The following is an 18,515-nucleotide window of genomic DNA, read 5'->3' as shown; positions in this document are numbered from 1 at the left end:
CCACCTCCCTAATGATTTCATTTTAATGCATTTGTAGCTTTGTAATAATGGGTGTGTGTGTGGTTTTTGTTGTAATTTTGATATCTTTTTGCCACTGAGATACTGTGAAATGAAATGCTGTCTGAGGTGCTGATTTTGATCCAAACATTTATGCATACCTTGTTGCATGTAAATAGTCCAACTGACGTCAATAGGGAATTAAGCATAGGTATAAATGACGGCAGGAGTGGGGACTATGTTTTTAATTTACCCTTGAGTTTATTCCCCTTCATTATCCCAGGTGGACTTTTTTAACAGAAAATAAAATAAATAATAATATAAAGGTTAATAATCCTGTTTTTCCTTATGGACCAAATCCTGGGTTACCTTGCGTATACATCTCCAACCAAACAAGGGCCAGTTACTACCAGAGCACTGATTAGAAGATGGCCATGCCATTTCTGGCTGGAAACCCAGAGAGAGAGAGAACACGTCCAGGGCTTCCATGACAGGAGTTGTAGAGGGGCATCATATGGTGTGACCCAGAGTTCATACATGTGGTCCACGTGGACACATATGTGACTATTAAAAGCAAGATATGACCCTGTGGCAATGGCCCTTCATGTGCCATTTAACAGTAAGGGTGATTAACCACTGGAATGACTTCCCAAAGGATTGCAATGGTGTCTACTCTCTTTCTACTCCGAGGGCTTGTCTTCACTATCAGGGTAAGTTGACCTAAGTTATGCTACTCCAGCTACGTTATTCAGGTCATAGCTTAGTTTGACTGACCCTGGTGTCTTCACTGAGCTGCGTCGACGGAAGGCGCTCTCTGTTCGACTTACATTAATTTTCTCAGGGAGCTGGAGTACCAGGGTCGACCGGAAGGCACCCTGCGTTTGATTTAGCAGGTCTTCACTAGACCCACTAAATCAGCCCCTGCAGCAGCATCAATCTCCCTGTAGTGAAGACCAGCCCTAAGAAGGAACAGAGTGTGTAGAACAAGCATTTCTCAGGCTGTTTGCTGCCAAAATATGTGCTTTTGCAGGGCATGTATTGTCCTATTTGGAGGGTGGAATTAATGCCAGTTTCACTGGTTAACCAGAATTTAGCTCTTTCACTCAAAAATGTGGTACAGTTTTGGCTCTTTAATATTCCTTATTTCCCTGGAAAAAAACATTTCAGCTATTTGCTAATGTTTTATGGTTAGATTCTGACCCCCCTTAGATTCATAGATTTTTGAAGTCAGAATGGACCATTGTGATCATCTAGTCTGACCTCCAGCATAACACAGACCAGAGGACTTCCCTGAATTAATTCCTGTTTGAACTAGAACAGTCAATTGTACAGCAATCCGTTCTCCAGAGAGCAATTACAGAGAAAATGGAAAATGCTAAAATCTCTCTCATGCTCCAGTTGTGAGATTATCTCCTGGTTTTTCTTAGAGTTCTTGTTTCATCCCTCTCTCTCTCTCATGACTTTCTGCTTATTATTGTATCAGCTGCTTCATTTTGGGGATGCTATTACAGCTGGCATATGGCCCTCCATACTAAATACCTCTCTCTAGCACAAAGTGGACAAACCCTTGCAGATTTTCATATTTTCTCATTTTAGTTTGTTATTGTTTCTTACTTTTCCTGCTTATTAATCGTTGGTTAATCTGCTTACTTCTCAATATAAAATGAAGGTGTGTGTCCTCTTTGGAATTTCCTTACTGTCATCAAAGAAACAAATGAGACGAGAGTAAGTGCCTATCAATCAGTAGCCAGTTTGGCAAGGGAAAGCAAAAATAGATTGCCAAAAGTCTATACTTTAGAGACTGGTGTGCTTATTTTGTCCATATTACGCTACTGTAACTCATGTATTCCTGTTTTTTTGACTGCCTGCCATTCTATGGGGAAAGAAACAGATGTTCCTATTTGTCTTTTGATGTGGCCCAAAACCATTTACATTTACTGGTCTAAAATAACACAAAATGTCACACTCCACTTTCTGTCATTTTTGGATTGAGTGACAGATTACTTTTCCATTATGCTGGTAATTGAGTAGCAGATATTCTGAGGAAAGTTGTCACCTAAAGGAAATATAATTGCCAACTGCTACTGTAATGGAAAGAGAAGGATGGCAGATATCTCAGAGGGAATCCAAAGAAAAATATATATTTATCATTAATAGTGTCATAGGGATGGCTTATGGGAGAGTCAAAAAGCGGTGCCCTGGCTTGGCAGGGAGAAGCCGCCTTCCAGAGAGCCATAGCATCGGCTTGCGGGGGAGGCGAGCCCCAGCCATGGAGGAGCCGGCATGGCGCAGAGGGGGGCAGCAGCCCTGCAAAGGTGGCGGTGCTTCTAGAGGGGAGTAGCCGTGCCCCCCACCCCTCCTGCCCAGGCTGCTCCTGCAGTGGATGCATGTGGGCAGCAGCCCCTATGCGCCCCCCGGCTCACCCTCGCCATGCTCGGGCTCTGTGGCTCCCACAAATGTGAGCCACTGCTGCCCCTCCCGGAGAAGGCTCAGGGCTCTGTGCCCCGGAGTGTGGCGAGGGTAGCTGGGGGGTGCACGGGGGCTGGCGCATAAATGCATATTTAGGGTTCTTCAATAACTTGATATCACATCACACTGCATTTTTGGCCTTTTGTGTTTTATGTTTGAGAAGCAGATTCTGTGTTCACCATTGAAAATCTTGGTTACATTCCAGAACAATGGTACAGAATTCAGAAGAAGCTCTAGATTATAGTTTATCATGCACAATGGGAATATTCTTCAGATTTCAGATAAAAAAAGAGCAATTACATGGCTGAGGAGTAAATATAAAGCATTTAATGTGTTTATACAAAGTGAGTTTGTTTATACTTGGACCATCACATCTTTAAAAAAGTCTTATTCTACTAATTTTAATATTGCGAAAAATTCACAAAGAAAGAAAATGATTTTGAAAGTTGAGTATGGAAAAACAACCTTTTTTTATTTTGCCCTTTTCTGCCTTTTGAAGTCCTGTTACTCAAATATTTGCACAGCATATTTTGAAAGTCAAACAATGAACTCATATCAGCTAAGCCACCAAGTAGTTAGGTTTCCAGAGGATGGGGAGAGAGAAATACATTTTTTATCTAAAAGATACAGAGCCTAGATTTTCATGAAAGTTGCTGAAAGTTAGATGAACAATTAACTGGGTGGGATTTGTCAACTACAAAGTTGATTCTTGATAGGCTATTCCAAGTGACTTTATATATTAATTTGGATTTCATTCTAAAAGAAACATCCCACAGCCATATGCACCACTGACAACCTGCCCAGTTGTTTGCCTATGCACCTGTTATATTATGTCTTTAGACTGTAAACACCTGGGGACTATCATTAACTATGTATCAATTTAGTTCCTAGCACAATGGGGCCCCAACTTGGTTGAAGCCTCTGGCAATATAAATCTTCAATATTAATATTTTTAAAACATAGCGCCATAGGAATTGTAATACATGACTCCATCCAGCAGCATTTCTCCAGCCCCCATGCTCCATGCACTGAAGTATGTGAGTAACTTTAAACATAGCAGGACTGCTCGCATGGTTGAAGTTATGCAAGTGCTTCAGTGCCGTATTGTCTGATCATCAGTTAGTAGATGCAATGGCATTTGAAGTGCTCTTGAACCGTAAACTGACAGATTAGTGTTGTCCTGCACCCTAGGACACATAGGACATGATTGCAAGTAGTCCTGCTTCAGGGACTCACTCTGGGTACCCTGGGTGCACAGATTCCCTTGAAAGGTGCTGGGCTGCAGACTTGGTCATGTTCTCCTTACACCTTTCTACACATTGGTTGCAAATATGGTAGCATGCCCTCTAGGGATGGTGTACCATGCACACGCCCTATCCCTGTTTGCTGGAGTTCTTGGGAGGCAATGTGCCTATTCCATTGAAAATGCAGCATATGGGTGTCATGTTGGCCTAAGGATATAGAATCATAGAGTCATAGAATATCAGGGTTGGAAGGGACCCCAGAAGGTCATCTAGTCCAACCCCCTGCTCGAAGCAGGACCAATTCCCAGTTAAATTATCCCAGCCAGGGCTTTGTCAAGCCTGACCTTAAAAACCTCTAAGGAAGGAGATTCCACCACCTCCCTAGGTAACGCATTCCAGTGTTTCACCACCCTCTTAGTGAAAAAGTTTTTCCTAATATCCAATCTAAACCTCCCCCCCTGCAACTTGAGACCATTACTCCTCGTTCTGTCATCTGCTACCATTGAGAACAGTCTAGAGCCATCCTCTTTGGAACCCCCTTTCAGGTAGTTGAAAGCAGCTATCAAATCTCCCCTCATTCTTCTCTTCTGCAGACTAAACAATCCCAGCTCCCTCAGCCTCTCCTCATAAGTCATGTGTTCTAGACCCCTAATCATTTTTGTTGCCCTTCGCTGGACTCTCTCCAATTTATCCACATCCTTCTTGTAGTGTGGGGCCCAAAACTGGACACAGTACTCCAGATGAGGCCTCACCAATGTCGAATAGAGGGGAACGATCATGTCCCTCGATCTGTTCGCTATACCCCTACTTATACATCCCAAAATGCCATTGGCCTTCTTGGCAACAAGGGCACACTGCTGACTCATATCCAGCTTCTCATCCACTGTCACCCCTAGGTCCTTTTCCGCAGAACTGCTGCCTAGCCATTCGGCCCTAGTCTGTAGCGGTGCATTGGGTTCTTCCGTCCTAAGTGCAGGACCCTGCACTTATCCTTATTGAACCTCATCAGATTTCTTTTGGCCCAATCCTCCAATTTGTCTAGGTCCTTCTGTATCCTATCCCTCCTCTCCAGAGTATCTACCACTCCTCCTAGTTTAGTATCATCCGCAAATTTGCTGAGAGTGCAATCTACACCATCCTCCAGATCATTTATGAAGATATTGAACAAAACCGGCCCCAGGACCGATCCCTGGGGCACTCCACTTGACACCGGCTGCCAACTAGACATGGAGCCATTGATCACTACCCGTTGAGCCCGACAATCTAGCCAGCTTTCTACCCACCTTATAGTGCATTCATCCAGCCCATACTTCTTTAACTTGCTGACAAGAATACTGTGGATATGTCTATTTAAGAGCTAGCTCTTCTAGATGTTCCTCTGAGTTGCCTTGCAAGGGAGAAGAATTTGTGTGTTGCAGGAATTCTGAGGAAAAGCTGGGAATAGAATATGGATCTGCTCGCTCCCAGGCATGTGACTCACACACGAGACCTTCCTTCTTAGCAGCATGTATGATTTATATTATAAGAGAAAAATATTTATAACCCAATAATAAAGTATCCCCTCTGCCCTTGTATTGTATGATTGTATTCATTACTGATCATTAAGAAATATCTTTTTCATAATCAAGAGGTAACAGGTGCAGTTAGAGCTATAAAGGCTTGTTGGGATTTGCCCCTCAATGAGCCGATATGCAAAGGGGTCGGGGGGGCGGAAGGTGGAAGTTTCACCTAGGGCACAAAATGTCCTTGCACTGGTCCTGTCTGCAGGCCTCTAGGAGACCCGTCTCCTTGCTTGGGCTTCCTGCAGCAGACTGACTTGCTCTGGCCTGCAGCTTCCTTTTATATGGGCCTGCTGGGCCCTAATTGGCTGGTCCAGCCGCCACCCTAATTGGCTGCAGCCACTGTCCTAATTGGCTGTTTCCTTGCAGCCTTCAAGGCTGGGTTTTAACCCTGTCAGGGTCAGTGCAGAGCAGACGCCCCATCACACTCTGCCATAGTGAAAGGCTCTGGCAGTGGGGAAAGGCTCTGGCAGAGGGGAGGCAGTGGGGAAAGGCTCCAGCAGCAGGAAATTCCTTGACACTTTTCTCACTGTTGGAGCCTTTCCCTTCACCTGTAGCTAAAAAACAAAGTAACAAGCATAGATGCAGCCGGCCTTTCACTGCAACATGTAGCTACATGCTGTTGCCTGATCTATTGATTGTGTATTGATTATGCTGATTACTTCAAAATTCCCATTTAACACTCTGAGGTTCAGTAGGTTCTTGTCCAAGAGCAGGCCCAGTATTTTTAAAAGTAAAGTTTAGTTGGGAACCCTGACATGCACAGTTGCAACACTTCCACTTAGGAAAAAACCTTCTGTATTTGTAATAGTTTTATTAACACAGTTAGCAAAGTTACAAACACACCAAACCAGTAAGAGAGAGAGAGAGCTAAAACAGAAAGTGCATCTGAGCATCCATTTACTCCACTCTCTCCATGCCAAACAGAGCTTGGCCATAAGAGAGAATCTGGCCCTCCAAGTTTGTATGTCATTTAGCTTAGAAACACTTATTCACTCTTGAAAAGAAAAGGAGTACTTGTGGCACCTTGGAGACTAACCAGTTTATTTGAGCATAAGCTTTCGTGAGCTACAGCTCACTTCATCGGATGCAATCGGATTCATTCAGTGGAAAATAAATAAATCTCCCCACTCCACTGAATGCATCTGAATACATCCGATGAAGTGAGCTGTAGCTCACGAAAGCTTATGCTCAAATAAATTGGTTAGTCTCTAAGGTGCCACAAGTACTCCTTTTCTTTTTGTGGATACAGACTAGCACGGCTGCTACTCTGAAACCTAAGAATTTAATGTTTAGGACCTTATTTATATCTACATTACTCCAGTTTTAAGCCAGTATATCTCCAGTGAAATCAACTAGAGTTACACCAGTTTAAAACTGGAGTAACATACTGATGAGTCAGGCTGAGATTATTTTAAAACTTTCTTTTTTAATATGAATGTACTCAGAATTTGCATTCATTTGCATTTGAATAACATGGAAACAAATAAGATTAAAAAAATCTGATTTTAGCAAAATGAATAATAGCCATATTGGTACTTGACCTGCTTTTACTGAACGTAGAAACAAATGTTGGCTGGACGTGTTGTCCGTTCATCAGTAATTTAGTTACAGAAATAGTTTTCAGTACTAAATATCACAGTGGTTACAATTACAGCCTGACCTGCTTTTTCTGAGTGTAAAGTACTGTGCAAAACTAAGCATGATGCAGTACACATTTAGGAAACGAACAGTCACAAATTGAAATCATTTACAGTTTTGTATTTTGCTTAGTTAGTAGTACTCCAATATTCCCATGTAGACATTACTGGTAATTACCTGCAAATGATAATTGTACAGATTTTACTGGCTGCAGCATTGTTGTAGCTGCATTGGTCCCAGAGAGACAAGATAGGTGAAGTAATATTTTTTATTGGACTAACTTCTATTGGTGAAAGAGACAAGCTTTGGAGCTACACAGTGCTCTTGTTCAGAGTTTACTAGTGACTATTTCAATATTCTTTTACCACAAACCTTGACTATATGGTCTCATGCCACAGCACCTGCACTAAACAACTTTATCTCCCTGAAAACTCTCTCATGCTAAGCAAAAGCTTCTCCCCAAACGTATTAGCTGTTTGCTGCAAGCCTTGCAAAGTCCAAAATCCATATTTTAAAAAAAAAGTTTCAATTCTAGTGTGGTTAACTTCCCATTTTGTGTCTGCTCCCCATTTTGTAGCTGGATGATAAATAAAATGCTGGTGTTATCAAATACTTGTGGTCAACCATGTAATGTGATTTTACAGGCTGAAGCCCACCAGTGGACTAAGAACTTTTACAGGATGAAGGCCACTAGCGAACTAGCTGTCCATTTAGACCCGTTAACATCAGTATGAAAAGTTACAAAACAACTAATGGTTTGGTTAGTTTCTCAGCTGATATAAATCAGTGTAGTTCCACAGAGGTCAGTGCAGCTACATGGATTTACACCAGTTGAGAATGCGGCTCCAAAATGTCTCAGAAGCTGTGTAAAACACATGTTAATCTGATCGGCTAAGAGTGTAACTCTGTGAGTTATGGCTTAGAAAGAAAATACTTCTACACTAGTTCCACCTACTGGATTCTAAGATGTAATACCTGCCAAAGGACTACGAAAACAAAATGTCTGAATGGATGGTAGCTAAATCAAGTGTGCTATTATAAGTTGCATGGTATTTACTTATGAAAAATACATTCTCTTTAGGGTTTTTTGTGTTTAATTCCATCAGTCAAGATGCATTTCTGCTACCACTGTTCTCTGCAGCAGACTCCCATGTATTAAGAGAAAGTAAGGTGCCCAAGATGGGAAGCGCTAGAGCAATAGGGTATATAAGTTATAAAAGTGAAAATCAAGTAGGAGATCTGATCAGAGCAGGATGAGATAGCAGGATTCATGTTTGTCATTATGAGGCTTTTTCCACAATCTGGAAATTAATTACTTTTCTATTTATTTGTACACTCATAAACAAGTTTCTACAATTCCTCATTAAATATGATAACTAGTTGTTGACTCTGTCAGAATAACTACTCTGGCGACATCTGATGCAGTATGTTACACTGCAGTCTTTATGATTATTACAAGTCTAAAACAGGGTTCTCTATTTTGAAAATACAGACTGCCTGGTTCTTTTCGAATCAGTTCACTCATAAGGCTGAGAGAGCTTGGTGCTCTGTCCCTGGCCTCTCCCTGTTGTATACCTTTCCCTGTGGTAATTCATTGTTTGGCACCTGTTTTCAGTAAGGAGCTGGGAGGGGGGAGAAAAAACTGATGCCAGAAGGTCACTAGAGAATGAATATGAATGCAAAAAAGTCTAAATGAGCAATAAATCCTTGCATTCTTCCTTTTGTATTTTCCCTCTTATATTCCTTTTAATCATTTGTTGTGCATTTTTAATGTATCCTCTGTATCTTCAATATCTCCACATTCAATCTCTTCAAGGCTTTATATTTGAAAGTGAAATTCTGACACTTCTCTCCCTGTTATGGTCACCCTGCATAGTATTGATTAAAGCTGCAGTCACCCTGCGATAGCACTGATTAAAATAGGTTGCTCAAGTGTAAGATTTGGAAAAGATTTGGGTACTTCAAAGTACTTATATAAATGTAAATGGAAAAAATAATGTTTTAACAGAACAAGTAAAACATAATCAACCAATAAACACATCCACTGTAGATGTTCCATAAGCAAAAACAACTTTGTGGCATATGTAGATGTTTCCAGGATTGTGGAATAATTCTGCCTTCTGCTATAAAACCTTTAATCTGCCAGACAGTTTGAAAACCCTAAATGCAACTATTTATGTTTGTAATTTTTCAGTTCCCCCCTAACTATACATCTCTCGCTGCTTTAGCACAGGTCTCTGTCATAAATTAACAGTTTATGCTACATTGGTTACAATTAATTTCAGTGCTTCTTGTTACCAATAAAAAGATACTTCATGAATAATTTTGTGTGGTTTTCTTGATAGATGATAAAAGCAGAGAAGAGAAGCAAAGTAATGAAGAAACTGAGGGCCAGAGCCAAGAAGCAGGTTTGTGCTGAGCTCTTTAAAGCATTCTCCCAGGCTTTATTCACCTTGGTGAACAATAACCTTAGTCAATGCTATTGACTGAAAATGTTTGTATGTTTTCACCAGATTAACCCAGGGCTTGTGCAGTTCTCCCATTGGAGACCACAGCTCCATTCATTATGAATGAATCTGTTGCAGTGCAGGAATGCAGACTTTCCTGTTAAGTTACTACCTCCACATTCCCACTTTAAATTGGAATATATCTTGCTAATCCGCTAAATCGAAAAAAATAATTTTCCAGGCATGTTTACATCAGTGTAGCACTCTATAAGAAAGAATAATGAGAAAAATAAGTTGGGGGAGATGAGGGAGAGATCTAAAATTGGTCTTTCAAGGTTTTAATGGTATTTTTAGATTGTAATAACTATTTATTTCCAGGTTTCAGAGTAGCAGCCGTGTTAGTCTGTATTCGCAAAAAGAAAAGGAGTACTTGTGGCACCTTAGAGACTAACAAATCCCAGAAAATTGGATTATTAAGATTTACATCCAAACAGAAAGAGCTTACATGTGAAAATCAAAACCTGCAAGTGAATGTCAGAGTTCATAAAGTACTAGATTTGCAAATGATGTGTTTATAAATGTATGTTACAAGTTATGAATTGGATATTTTAAAATAAAATGGTACTCTGTTCCAAATGTATCCAGCAAACAGAAATGACAACCAGAATTGAGCAGTTTTCAAAATGACTGAAGTGATAAGTCAAAGCCACTGTAGATACCCTTATTCCTTTGGATTTCCAACCCACTGCTACACAGTAAAGTGCTTTTCTTGTTTTTTTTAACATTGTGCTATGTCTGATTGGTACCAGCAAATTAATATACTAGACCAGTGTGTTGCCTACACATACTGAATTCAGGTAGCATGAAACTTCTCTACTTAGAACTTTTCAATCAGCTCTGAAAGCTTTTATTATTACCTAGGAGATGGAGACCACCAGTCAGCAAATGCAGCAGAGTGAGGCCAGAAGGTAGCCTATGTTACTGAGTCGTCTGGTCTGTTGACTGCATTGTGGCTCCTTGTGAAGAGAGAAATATGTGTGGTGATAAACTTCTTTCCCCCCTTTGCTCCACCCTGCAGAGGAAACACTGTGTCTGAAAGGCTTTCCCTGTTCTCCTCTGCATTCTACTCTAGTTTTATTCCATTCTCTGTTAAACTGAGGTCATTCTTGGATGCTCGCAATTTAGCAGGTTTCATCCATTTACCTCTCCTCCCTGTTCTTACTTTCTTTAACCTTACCACAACAAAAACACATGTGCACTAACTCATGTTCTTCAAGGGCCTGATCCAGAGCCTATTGAAGGCAATGGAAAGACTCCCATTGACTTCAATGGCCCTTGGATCCAGCCCTCTGAGCTCTGGACTCTCCTTTTATCCCACCAGGGTAAGCAGCTTCCTTGCAGACTACAGTATCATACAAGAGATTTAGAACAAAGCAAGTCACCAACCACACTTCCTTTCCTACACTTAATAGCTTCACCTCTGCAGTGTTCATAGACTTAAAGAGCCACAGGGCAAGAGTCATGAGATCACTGAATTTTGGGTCTTTTGTGTTGTAGCGAGTTGCAGTACCAGCATGTAGATGCTTTGAAAATTCTGCATAACCTTTGCCTGATGAACCATTAGTTCAGTATTCATCTTTTAACTTTACAAAATAGTGCTTTGCTTGTAGTTCACAGCAGTCCAAACTCCAGAGGTTTCTGCTCAACCTAGATAAATTACCTTCTAAAAATACGCTGAGTGGCCCACTACACATTCAAATATTTTAGCTGTATCTTCTGATGAAATGCATATCTCCTGTGTTTATTAACTCATGAAACAACTCAGTTGCAATGAGCTGCATTTCATCTTTCCCATGGGAAGCAACTGTGAAAATGCTTACCTTTTAAAACTATTACTTAGCTTGCTTGGGTGTTGTTTCTTTCAGAAGTGCCATTACGACGTGTCACTGTTACAAACTGTTACACTCAGTTTATCAGAAACAATGATGTTCATTCTTTTACTATCATTTATAATATTGATACTCAGTGATTCATGACTAAACTTTCAGATCATAGAGTTATTGTTGGATTCAGCATTATTCAGGGGGGCAAAATAATACATGGAACTTTTAAGACAACTTCTATTTCTGTCCATTGTTTACTTGGCAATATACATGTGAAATTACCGTATTTTCATGCACAATTGCTGGCAAAATGTAGAAAATATAGTCAGCACACACACAAAAAATCTAATCATTATGAAGAACATGCTTATTATTAGGAAGTTTGTAAGGAACAACATTTTAACTGCTTTCCAAGTGTGAAAATTCCTTCTCCTCAGGCAGCTGTCTTTTGTAAATCAAAAGGGAGATCTTTCATGGGATAATAACAAACACATCACAAATATATTACTTTTAAAATTCCAAAAGAATCTAAACTATCATCACTAAGCATCTGAGTTAATACTCTTAAAAAGCACTACATCAGTTTGTAGTCTTTAGCACAATGGTTAGGAAACTCATGGGGGGAGACTCAGGTCAAATTCACATTGAACTTGGATTTCCTATGTTGCAGAAGACTGTCCTAGATCCTGGGCTATTGAATTGAACCTGGATCTCCTGCATCCTGTGTGAGTTCCCTAACTGCTGAGCTAAAGGCTACAAAGTGACATAGCACTTTCAATCCTGATCGTTGCCAATCTCTCCCAAATGAAGCTGTTCCACTTTTCGTAAATAATTGGTCAGTGGAGCAAGGACATGAACTTGGGTCTCCCAAATCATAGATTAGTTCCCTGACCACCAGGATATTGGGTCATTCTTCTTCTTATTCCTCACCCAGTTACTATTCATTGTCATTATAAACACATTTGAATTGCCACTATGAATGACAAAATTTCACTCTGCTCTAGTAGTCCATACATTTTGTTGTCAAGAGGAGTTGTTTGCATGTGAATCCTCTAACCAGATTCTTATTAAAAAATTTTGCAAAATTTACATCTTGATCCCTCAAGGTGCTACCAAAGCTCTTAGGCCCCAATTCAGGAAAGCACTTAAGCATATGTTTTAAGTCCCATTGAAGTCAATGGATTCAAACACATGCTTAAAGTACAGGTTTCAATGCTCTACTCAATATGGAAGTATTATGCACATGCTTAAATGCTCCCTGGACTGGGTCCAGAGTGCTTGTAAGATCAAGCCCCTGTAGTCCTTGCAAAGTGAGGATTTTGCAGCACAACGCACCCCTGAGGTGGATATTATTATTATTATTTATTATCCATGTCTTACAGGGAGGGAAGCAGAGTGGAGACTTAGGGCTTAATCCAAGTTTATCATGGCCATTGATGGGAACAGGACCAGGCCAATGGAAGCCCATGGCAAAGAAGGAAATAGAACCCAGATGTACTGACTCCTCAGACTTGTCTTCTAGCCACAAAGGCCCCTGGATGCATTAGGTGTACCAGTCCACTCATCCTAGTTTCTAATAAATAACCACTATTTCTCTTTTGCTTCCTCCATTTGTACAGATGAGGCAAAACCAACAGCTGTACCCAGCCCACCATCAGAAGAAGGAATAGAGCTGTGCGAGGATAAAGGTACAGATAACAAGATGCATCTCAAACTACTCAATCCGAAGAGGATACTTCTCAGGGCCATATTTTCCTTTATGTCTGAAAGAAGCTAGACTGAGACTTAAAAAATCAAAAATCGCTACAAACTTAGATTTTAATTTTAAAAAGACTTTCTAATGCAACACTTGGCAACTGCTATTGTGCCAGGGTGAGAGGTGCCATAAAATCTTAGCTCTCAGCATTATGGAGTTAATATAACAATGCCATGCTTGAAACATCAGATATAGACCCCAGACCTGATCTCAGTAGGATGACTTGTGCGTAAAATTAAGTGCGTAAAATTAAGTGCACGCATAAATCTTTGAAGTATCAAGTCCCTAATTAGTTCTGTCCTGATAGAAAAAAAGATAAAAACAGTAACTATAAACACATCATGGGGAGGCAGAAGGAGATGAAGTCATAACTGAGAGAGAGAAAGTAATGTTTATCTTGTGCAGATTGTGCTGGGCACTCAGATCATTTAGATTGTGATAAATATTTAAAAGTGTCACGGGGCCAAATGACAGAGAGTTTAGGAAACAAGACAGAGAGGCGACTTAATGTTTCAAACTGGGATTTTCCCGTTTTGTTGTTTCATTTACAGAGAGGAGACCAACACTCAGACATACTGTTCTTGATCCTTTTTATGGCATCACACCATTAATTACTCATGCTAGTCTAGATTGTTTTAGAATTCCTTTTGGTATGTGAAAAAAAAAATCCCATGGTGATTTATAAAACCTTTGCTGCTGGGTAATTCAAAACAGGAGTTATGTTATCTATCATAAATATCGTCCATCAGTGCAGCCTTCAAGTAAGACTACTAGAGAATTTTAATGCATTTTACTGAGATAACATAATTATTAACTTATTTATTTTAAGAGTTAATGTTCAATTCAATGCCACCACCCTACACTCTCTCTCTCTCTCGATAGTGTGAGGAAGTGCTTGTGAAATCTCACTCTTTTGTTCCAGAATAGCATATTAAGGAGCCCACAGTCTTGACCTGATTATGGGTTCAAAGCTCAGTTTAGGGTGATTTTCCTGCTCTCTCAACTGGCTGATAGAAACACCGTATAGATGTTTTTAAAAAACCTGGCCAGAATATTTGTGTTTGACATTGAAATCCTCCTAGATTAAGGTCACAGCAAGGCTAACAGCATTCACAAATAGTGCGAGTTCATTCTAAGCATGGTTGGTGATTAACCTTCATTTATGCCTCCTCTTTACCAATATATGACCTATTTATGAGGTCCACGTCGATAACATCTCTTCTGGAAATGTTTATTATAGTCAATATCATAAGTGGCAGGATTTTATTTATTTATTTATTTTTGCTTTCTTGGGTCTTCATGGAGATCTTGAAATTTAGATATTACTTTGCATCCTTGCTCCTGATTTTGAACCTTCTGGGTGCATGTTAAGTTGTGAAGTGAATGAATACTGATTTATTTTCCATAGAAATTACCTATCATCTTTGTGTGTAACCATTCTTCTAACTTTACCCATACTGTTAATGTACTCTTGTCTGGAAACAAGGAAAGGATTTTCTCACTGAGGACAATATGAATAGAAAAGTTAGTTTATTGGCTTCATGGTGATAGAGTAACTGAAGTTAGGAAATTGTGCTTAAAATCTGGCATCACGCAAAGAAATATATTATGGTACTGTGGCATCTCACACACAAGATTCTAAGGATCAGATTCCTAGTTAATCCATCTATGAGCATGGTACAGGGTTGAATGGGGTGGAGCAAAGATAGCATAAAGCCACCTTTGCATTCTCCATATTGTGGGGCAATGCAGAGTCTGCCTGGCCCATGGTGTAAGTTAAAGCAGCCCGTGCTCTGCCTCCATGGCCAAGAATAGACATATTGCAGCGCAGTCTGGCCATACCCCTATCTTCTGCCTACCCCTGTAGCCTGCGTAGAACCCTTACTGCCAGCCCTACACCATTCAGGGAGGCCCTTTGTGCAGAGGGTATTCTCAGGGTCAGGGAATAGTTTCTCTCTCTGTGACTCCATTGTTCTGGAAGAACAATGTTAAAGGTCCTTAACAGTTACTGAAAATCAAGCCCTATGTGTATATGCTGTAGAGAAAAGACTGTTTTATACTGTGTTATAATCATAGTATATTTTTGGTGCATATGTGCCTTTAAAAATCCCATACAGCACCAGTGTGTACTGTGGGGTTATTCTTCGACTGTAGGATTTTGTATTACACTGTTTCAGAGAGATTCAAATGCCTGGCACTGATATGTGTAAGTTACCTTTCAACCTGTCTGGTGTTTAGAGTTGGTTCAACCCAAGGAGGAACAGCAAGTAGTTTTTTTAAAGACTGTTATTCCAAAAATATTAGTGCTCAGATAGTCCCTCTGACTGAAGGGGAGCAAGTGGGAGCACTAATCTGTAGATTCGGCCCAGGGTGATGAGGCATAGTCTCCAAATTCCTCCCACCTTCTCTGCAGCTCACCACAGCATTGTTCTCCACCAGTTCCAGCCTGACACAATTCAGTGCTGACAAAGTACATGCCTGTTAGGGGACCTGCCATGGAGAGATCCTAGAGGGAGCTCAGAGAGAAACCGTGATCCCATCACGCCTGTGGATCATGCTGATGATTCGTGTTTGGATGCTTCCCTGGCCTTTGGTGGCCAGCCACCCTGCCAGTTGGAGAAGGAGGGAGGCAAAGCATACCCTTGAGAGAAGAATTGGGAAGTAACTCCCATGAGACAGAATGCATGGTTGGAGAGAGCATTGGGCCAAAACTTCTGAAGACCTAAAATAAATGGCCATAATTTTAAATATATATATTGAATTTAAAAATGTAATTAAGATCTCAAACCATTAACCATACAATATAGGTAGGCTTGGAAGGAGCTGATGATGATAAAAATTTACAGATAGTCAAAATAAGAAAATGCTACTTGAGAACTTAAAGTTTTATTTAAGGACATTTACTTTGTGTATTTTGACACATGATCTTGACAATTTGTGTTTTAACTTTAAAGATAAAGCTTGAACTTGAATCTCAGCGTCTATTGTCATTAAAGAATTGTCTAACCTCCCCCACTAATTTCCCACAACTGTGAAAATGTAAATTGATACAAACAGAAAAAAAAGCTTAAAAGTGAACATCAAGATTATCTGTAAAAAATAAAAAATAAAAATTGCTTTCTGCCAATCCTAAATATATGTAAGGAGTTAGAACTGAAAGATAAATGCATTCTAAAATGAAATAAATTCAAATCAGTTCCTCTACCCTTATCTGGGAAAACCAGTGCTCAGAGGGTAGGTTGCATTTCGCTTACAACAGATATCATCACAGACATCTCTTGGGGGAAAAGAAGTGATGCTCTCCATGCCGTTTGAGATATTTGTGAAATAACAGCCGTTGCAGGAGAAACACAGAATGAAGGATGAGCTGCTTTTCACATATATTTTTAAATAGAATCAAGGCCTGGATCCTGTAACTTGGCTTTGCAAAGGTAGATCACTGTCCCCTACCCCCAGAACCCTTTGCAGGATCAAGGCCTTTTAATTCTATGCAGACACTCCAAATTTCTATATTTGCTGATTTTAGTCAGTTTAAAAATAATAACTTTCAAAAAGCTTATTAGCAGACAGGAAAATGGCATCTCTATGAAATCCTGGCATTTCTAAAAACAGCCTTCAAATGATTTGCACACGGAATTAACAGCAGCCAAAAACTGCCAGATCCTGGACTTATAAAACTTTGTAATTTATCTTCAGCTAACTGAAATGAATGTAAACTGTTTTAAGAAATCGTATTTTTCCAGTTCTTTCACCTTATAAATATGAAGGAAGGTATGTGGCAAATACATTCCAAGCCACACAGCTTCAAAGAGATAGATGTGCACAGCTTGAATCACTGATGAACTACTGAGATTAGCACATCTACTATCCCCATTCTATGAAAATATAAAAGCGCCTTTCAGTACATTAGATTTGTTGATAGCAATTCCATAATAGAACAGGTATCATAATTCCAGTTGTAAGCAGTTCTCTTTTCTCTACTAAATTGTTAACACACTGTGGGAATCAGAAAAATGAGAAATAAATTGAATCGTTCATTTATTTATTGTTTTGATATATGTAAATATATATTGTTTCATAAATCTGAATGTAACTTAATGCTTATGAAATGTACCATATTGATAGCCCTGGACAGATAATGACTGAGAGCTTTGTTGCAGTCTATGCTCTAGCTTTTCTTTACTTTCTTAAGTATGAATCCACCCTTTTCTATAGGGCCCATCACTAGAAGCAAAAGGGTAGTTCATTTCCCATGCCAACTCAGGCTTCGATTCAAGAACACATCCCCTATTCAGGACAGTACTTAAGCAGATGCTTAACTTGAGCACAGGCTTATGTCCCACTGACTTCAGTGGGTTTGAAACACATCCCTATGTTCTGTCTTGAATAGGGATGGATGTAAGCATATGTGTAAGTGCTTTCCTGAACTGGAGCCTCAGTCCTTGGCATCGCCTCAGATTGAGAACAAGAATGTCAATTAGTGCCAAAAGGTGGTGGCAATTTTTGAGAAGTTGGAATTAAAGCCACTTACTTGGGCCCTCTCGCTCAGTTTTTATCGGTGATTTTACAGAAAAGAGAGAAACAGATATTAAAGGATTTTAATAGGACCTGCATATCTGAACAGTGCAGTAGGCATTTTTTGGAAGGCTCTTAATATTATAGACTACTTTAAGACTTCCTTGCATATATCATTGTAAAAGAATATCTCTTCCCTTCCCCACATAAGAGAGATACAGGTTAAAAGAGGTTACTTCCTTTAGAGGAACATTCTCCAAAAAGGGAGGTCCATGTGGGACCCCTTCTTTTCCTGTGGTCTTTAAACAGATGCATCCTTGGTATCCTGCCTCTCCTCAACAGTAAAACAAGACATATTCAGTTTTAGATATCCAGTTCCGCTAACAGTATTTCTTCCTCTTACAAGCATACGTGGATGTTAGGAATTGTTCTCTGGAAGTATCCTCTTACTGCAGTCCGTGCCGGCTCTCCGTTTACATCATCATAGCATCAGGAACATTGCCTTGTCTCACTGAATCATAGTTTCAAATATAGATAACACTCCAAAGAAGTGTTGTTGTTTTATCTTTGAAGTCCTTCATGCACAGCTACTAGCTCATTCTTTGTAGGGTAGCAGTTCTACGCAACACCTTTGGTAGCGCTTCATTACTAACATGCACATTGAAGTAGGTTCTTTATAGACAGGTTTCAGAGTAACAGCCGTGTTAGTCTGTATTCACAAAAAGAAAAGGAGGACTTGTGGCACCTTAGAGACTAACCAATTTATTTGAGCATAAGCTTTCGTGAGCTACAGCTCACTTCATCAGATGCATCCGATGAAGTGAGCTGTAGCTCACGAAAGCTTACGCTCAAATAAATTGGTTAGTCTCTAAGGTGCCACAAGTACTCCTGTTCTTTATAGATAGTATATCTCAATTTAGAGACGCTTTATTTATAAACACAGAACACAGTGGTCAGAATGATTAGTGCTTATAAAGCAGATAAAATACCTGTAAGACAGACTG

At 39.9% G+C, this 18,515-nt stretch overlaps 1 protein-coding gene across 3 annotated transcripts in view; it reads left to right on the top strand.

Annotated features, from left to right (window-relative positions):
- Positions 1-18,515, top strand: part of MACROD2 (mono-ADP ribosylhydrolase 2) — a 1,326,034-nt gene that overhangs the window by 1,234,748 nt on the left and 72,771 nt on the right. For all 3 annotated transcript variants that reach the window (XM_084624011.1, XM_084624010.1, XM_084624009.1), the window contains 2 exons: positions 9,256-9,318; positions 12,860-12,928. In XM_084624011.1, coding sequence (XP_084480137.1) covers positions 9,256-9,318; positions 12,860-12,928 — 132 coding nt within the window. The remainder of the gene's footprint in view (positions 1-9,255; positions 9,319-12,859; positions 12,929-18,515) is intronic.

The sequence above is a fragment of the Lepidochelys olivacea genome (genome assembly GCF_965140295.1).
Source record: "Lepidochelys olivacea isolate rLepOli2 genome assembly, chromosome: 3".
In the NCBI taxonomy this organism is placed as follows: domain Eukaryota; kingdom Metazoa; phylum Chordata; order Testudines; family Cheloniidae; genus Lepidochelys; species Lepidochelys olivacea.
The sequence above is the reverse complement of the archived record's forward strand: the minus strand, read 5'-3'. Positions and strand labels throughout refer to the sequence as shown.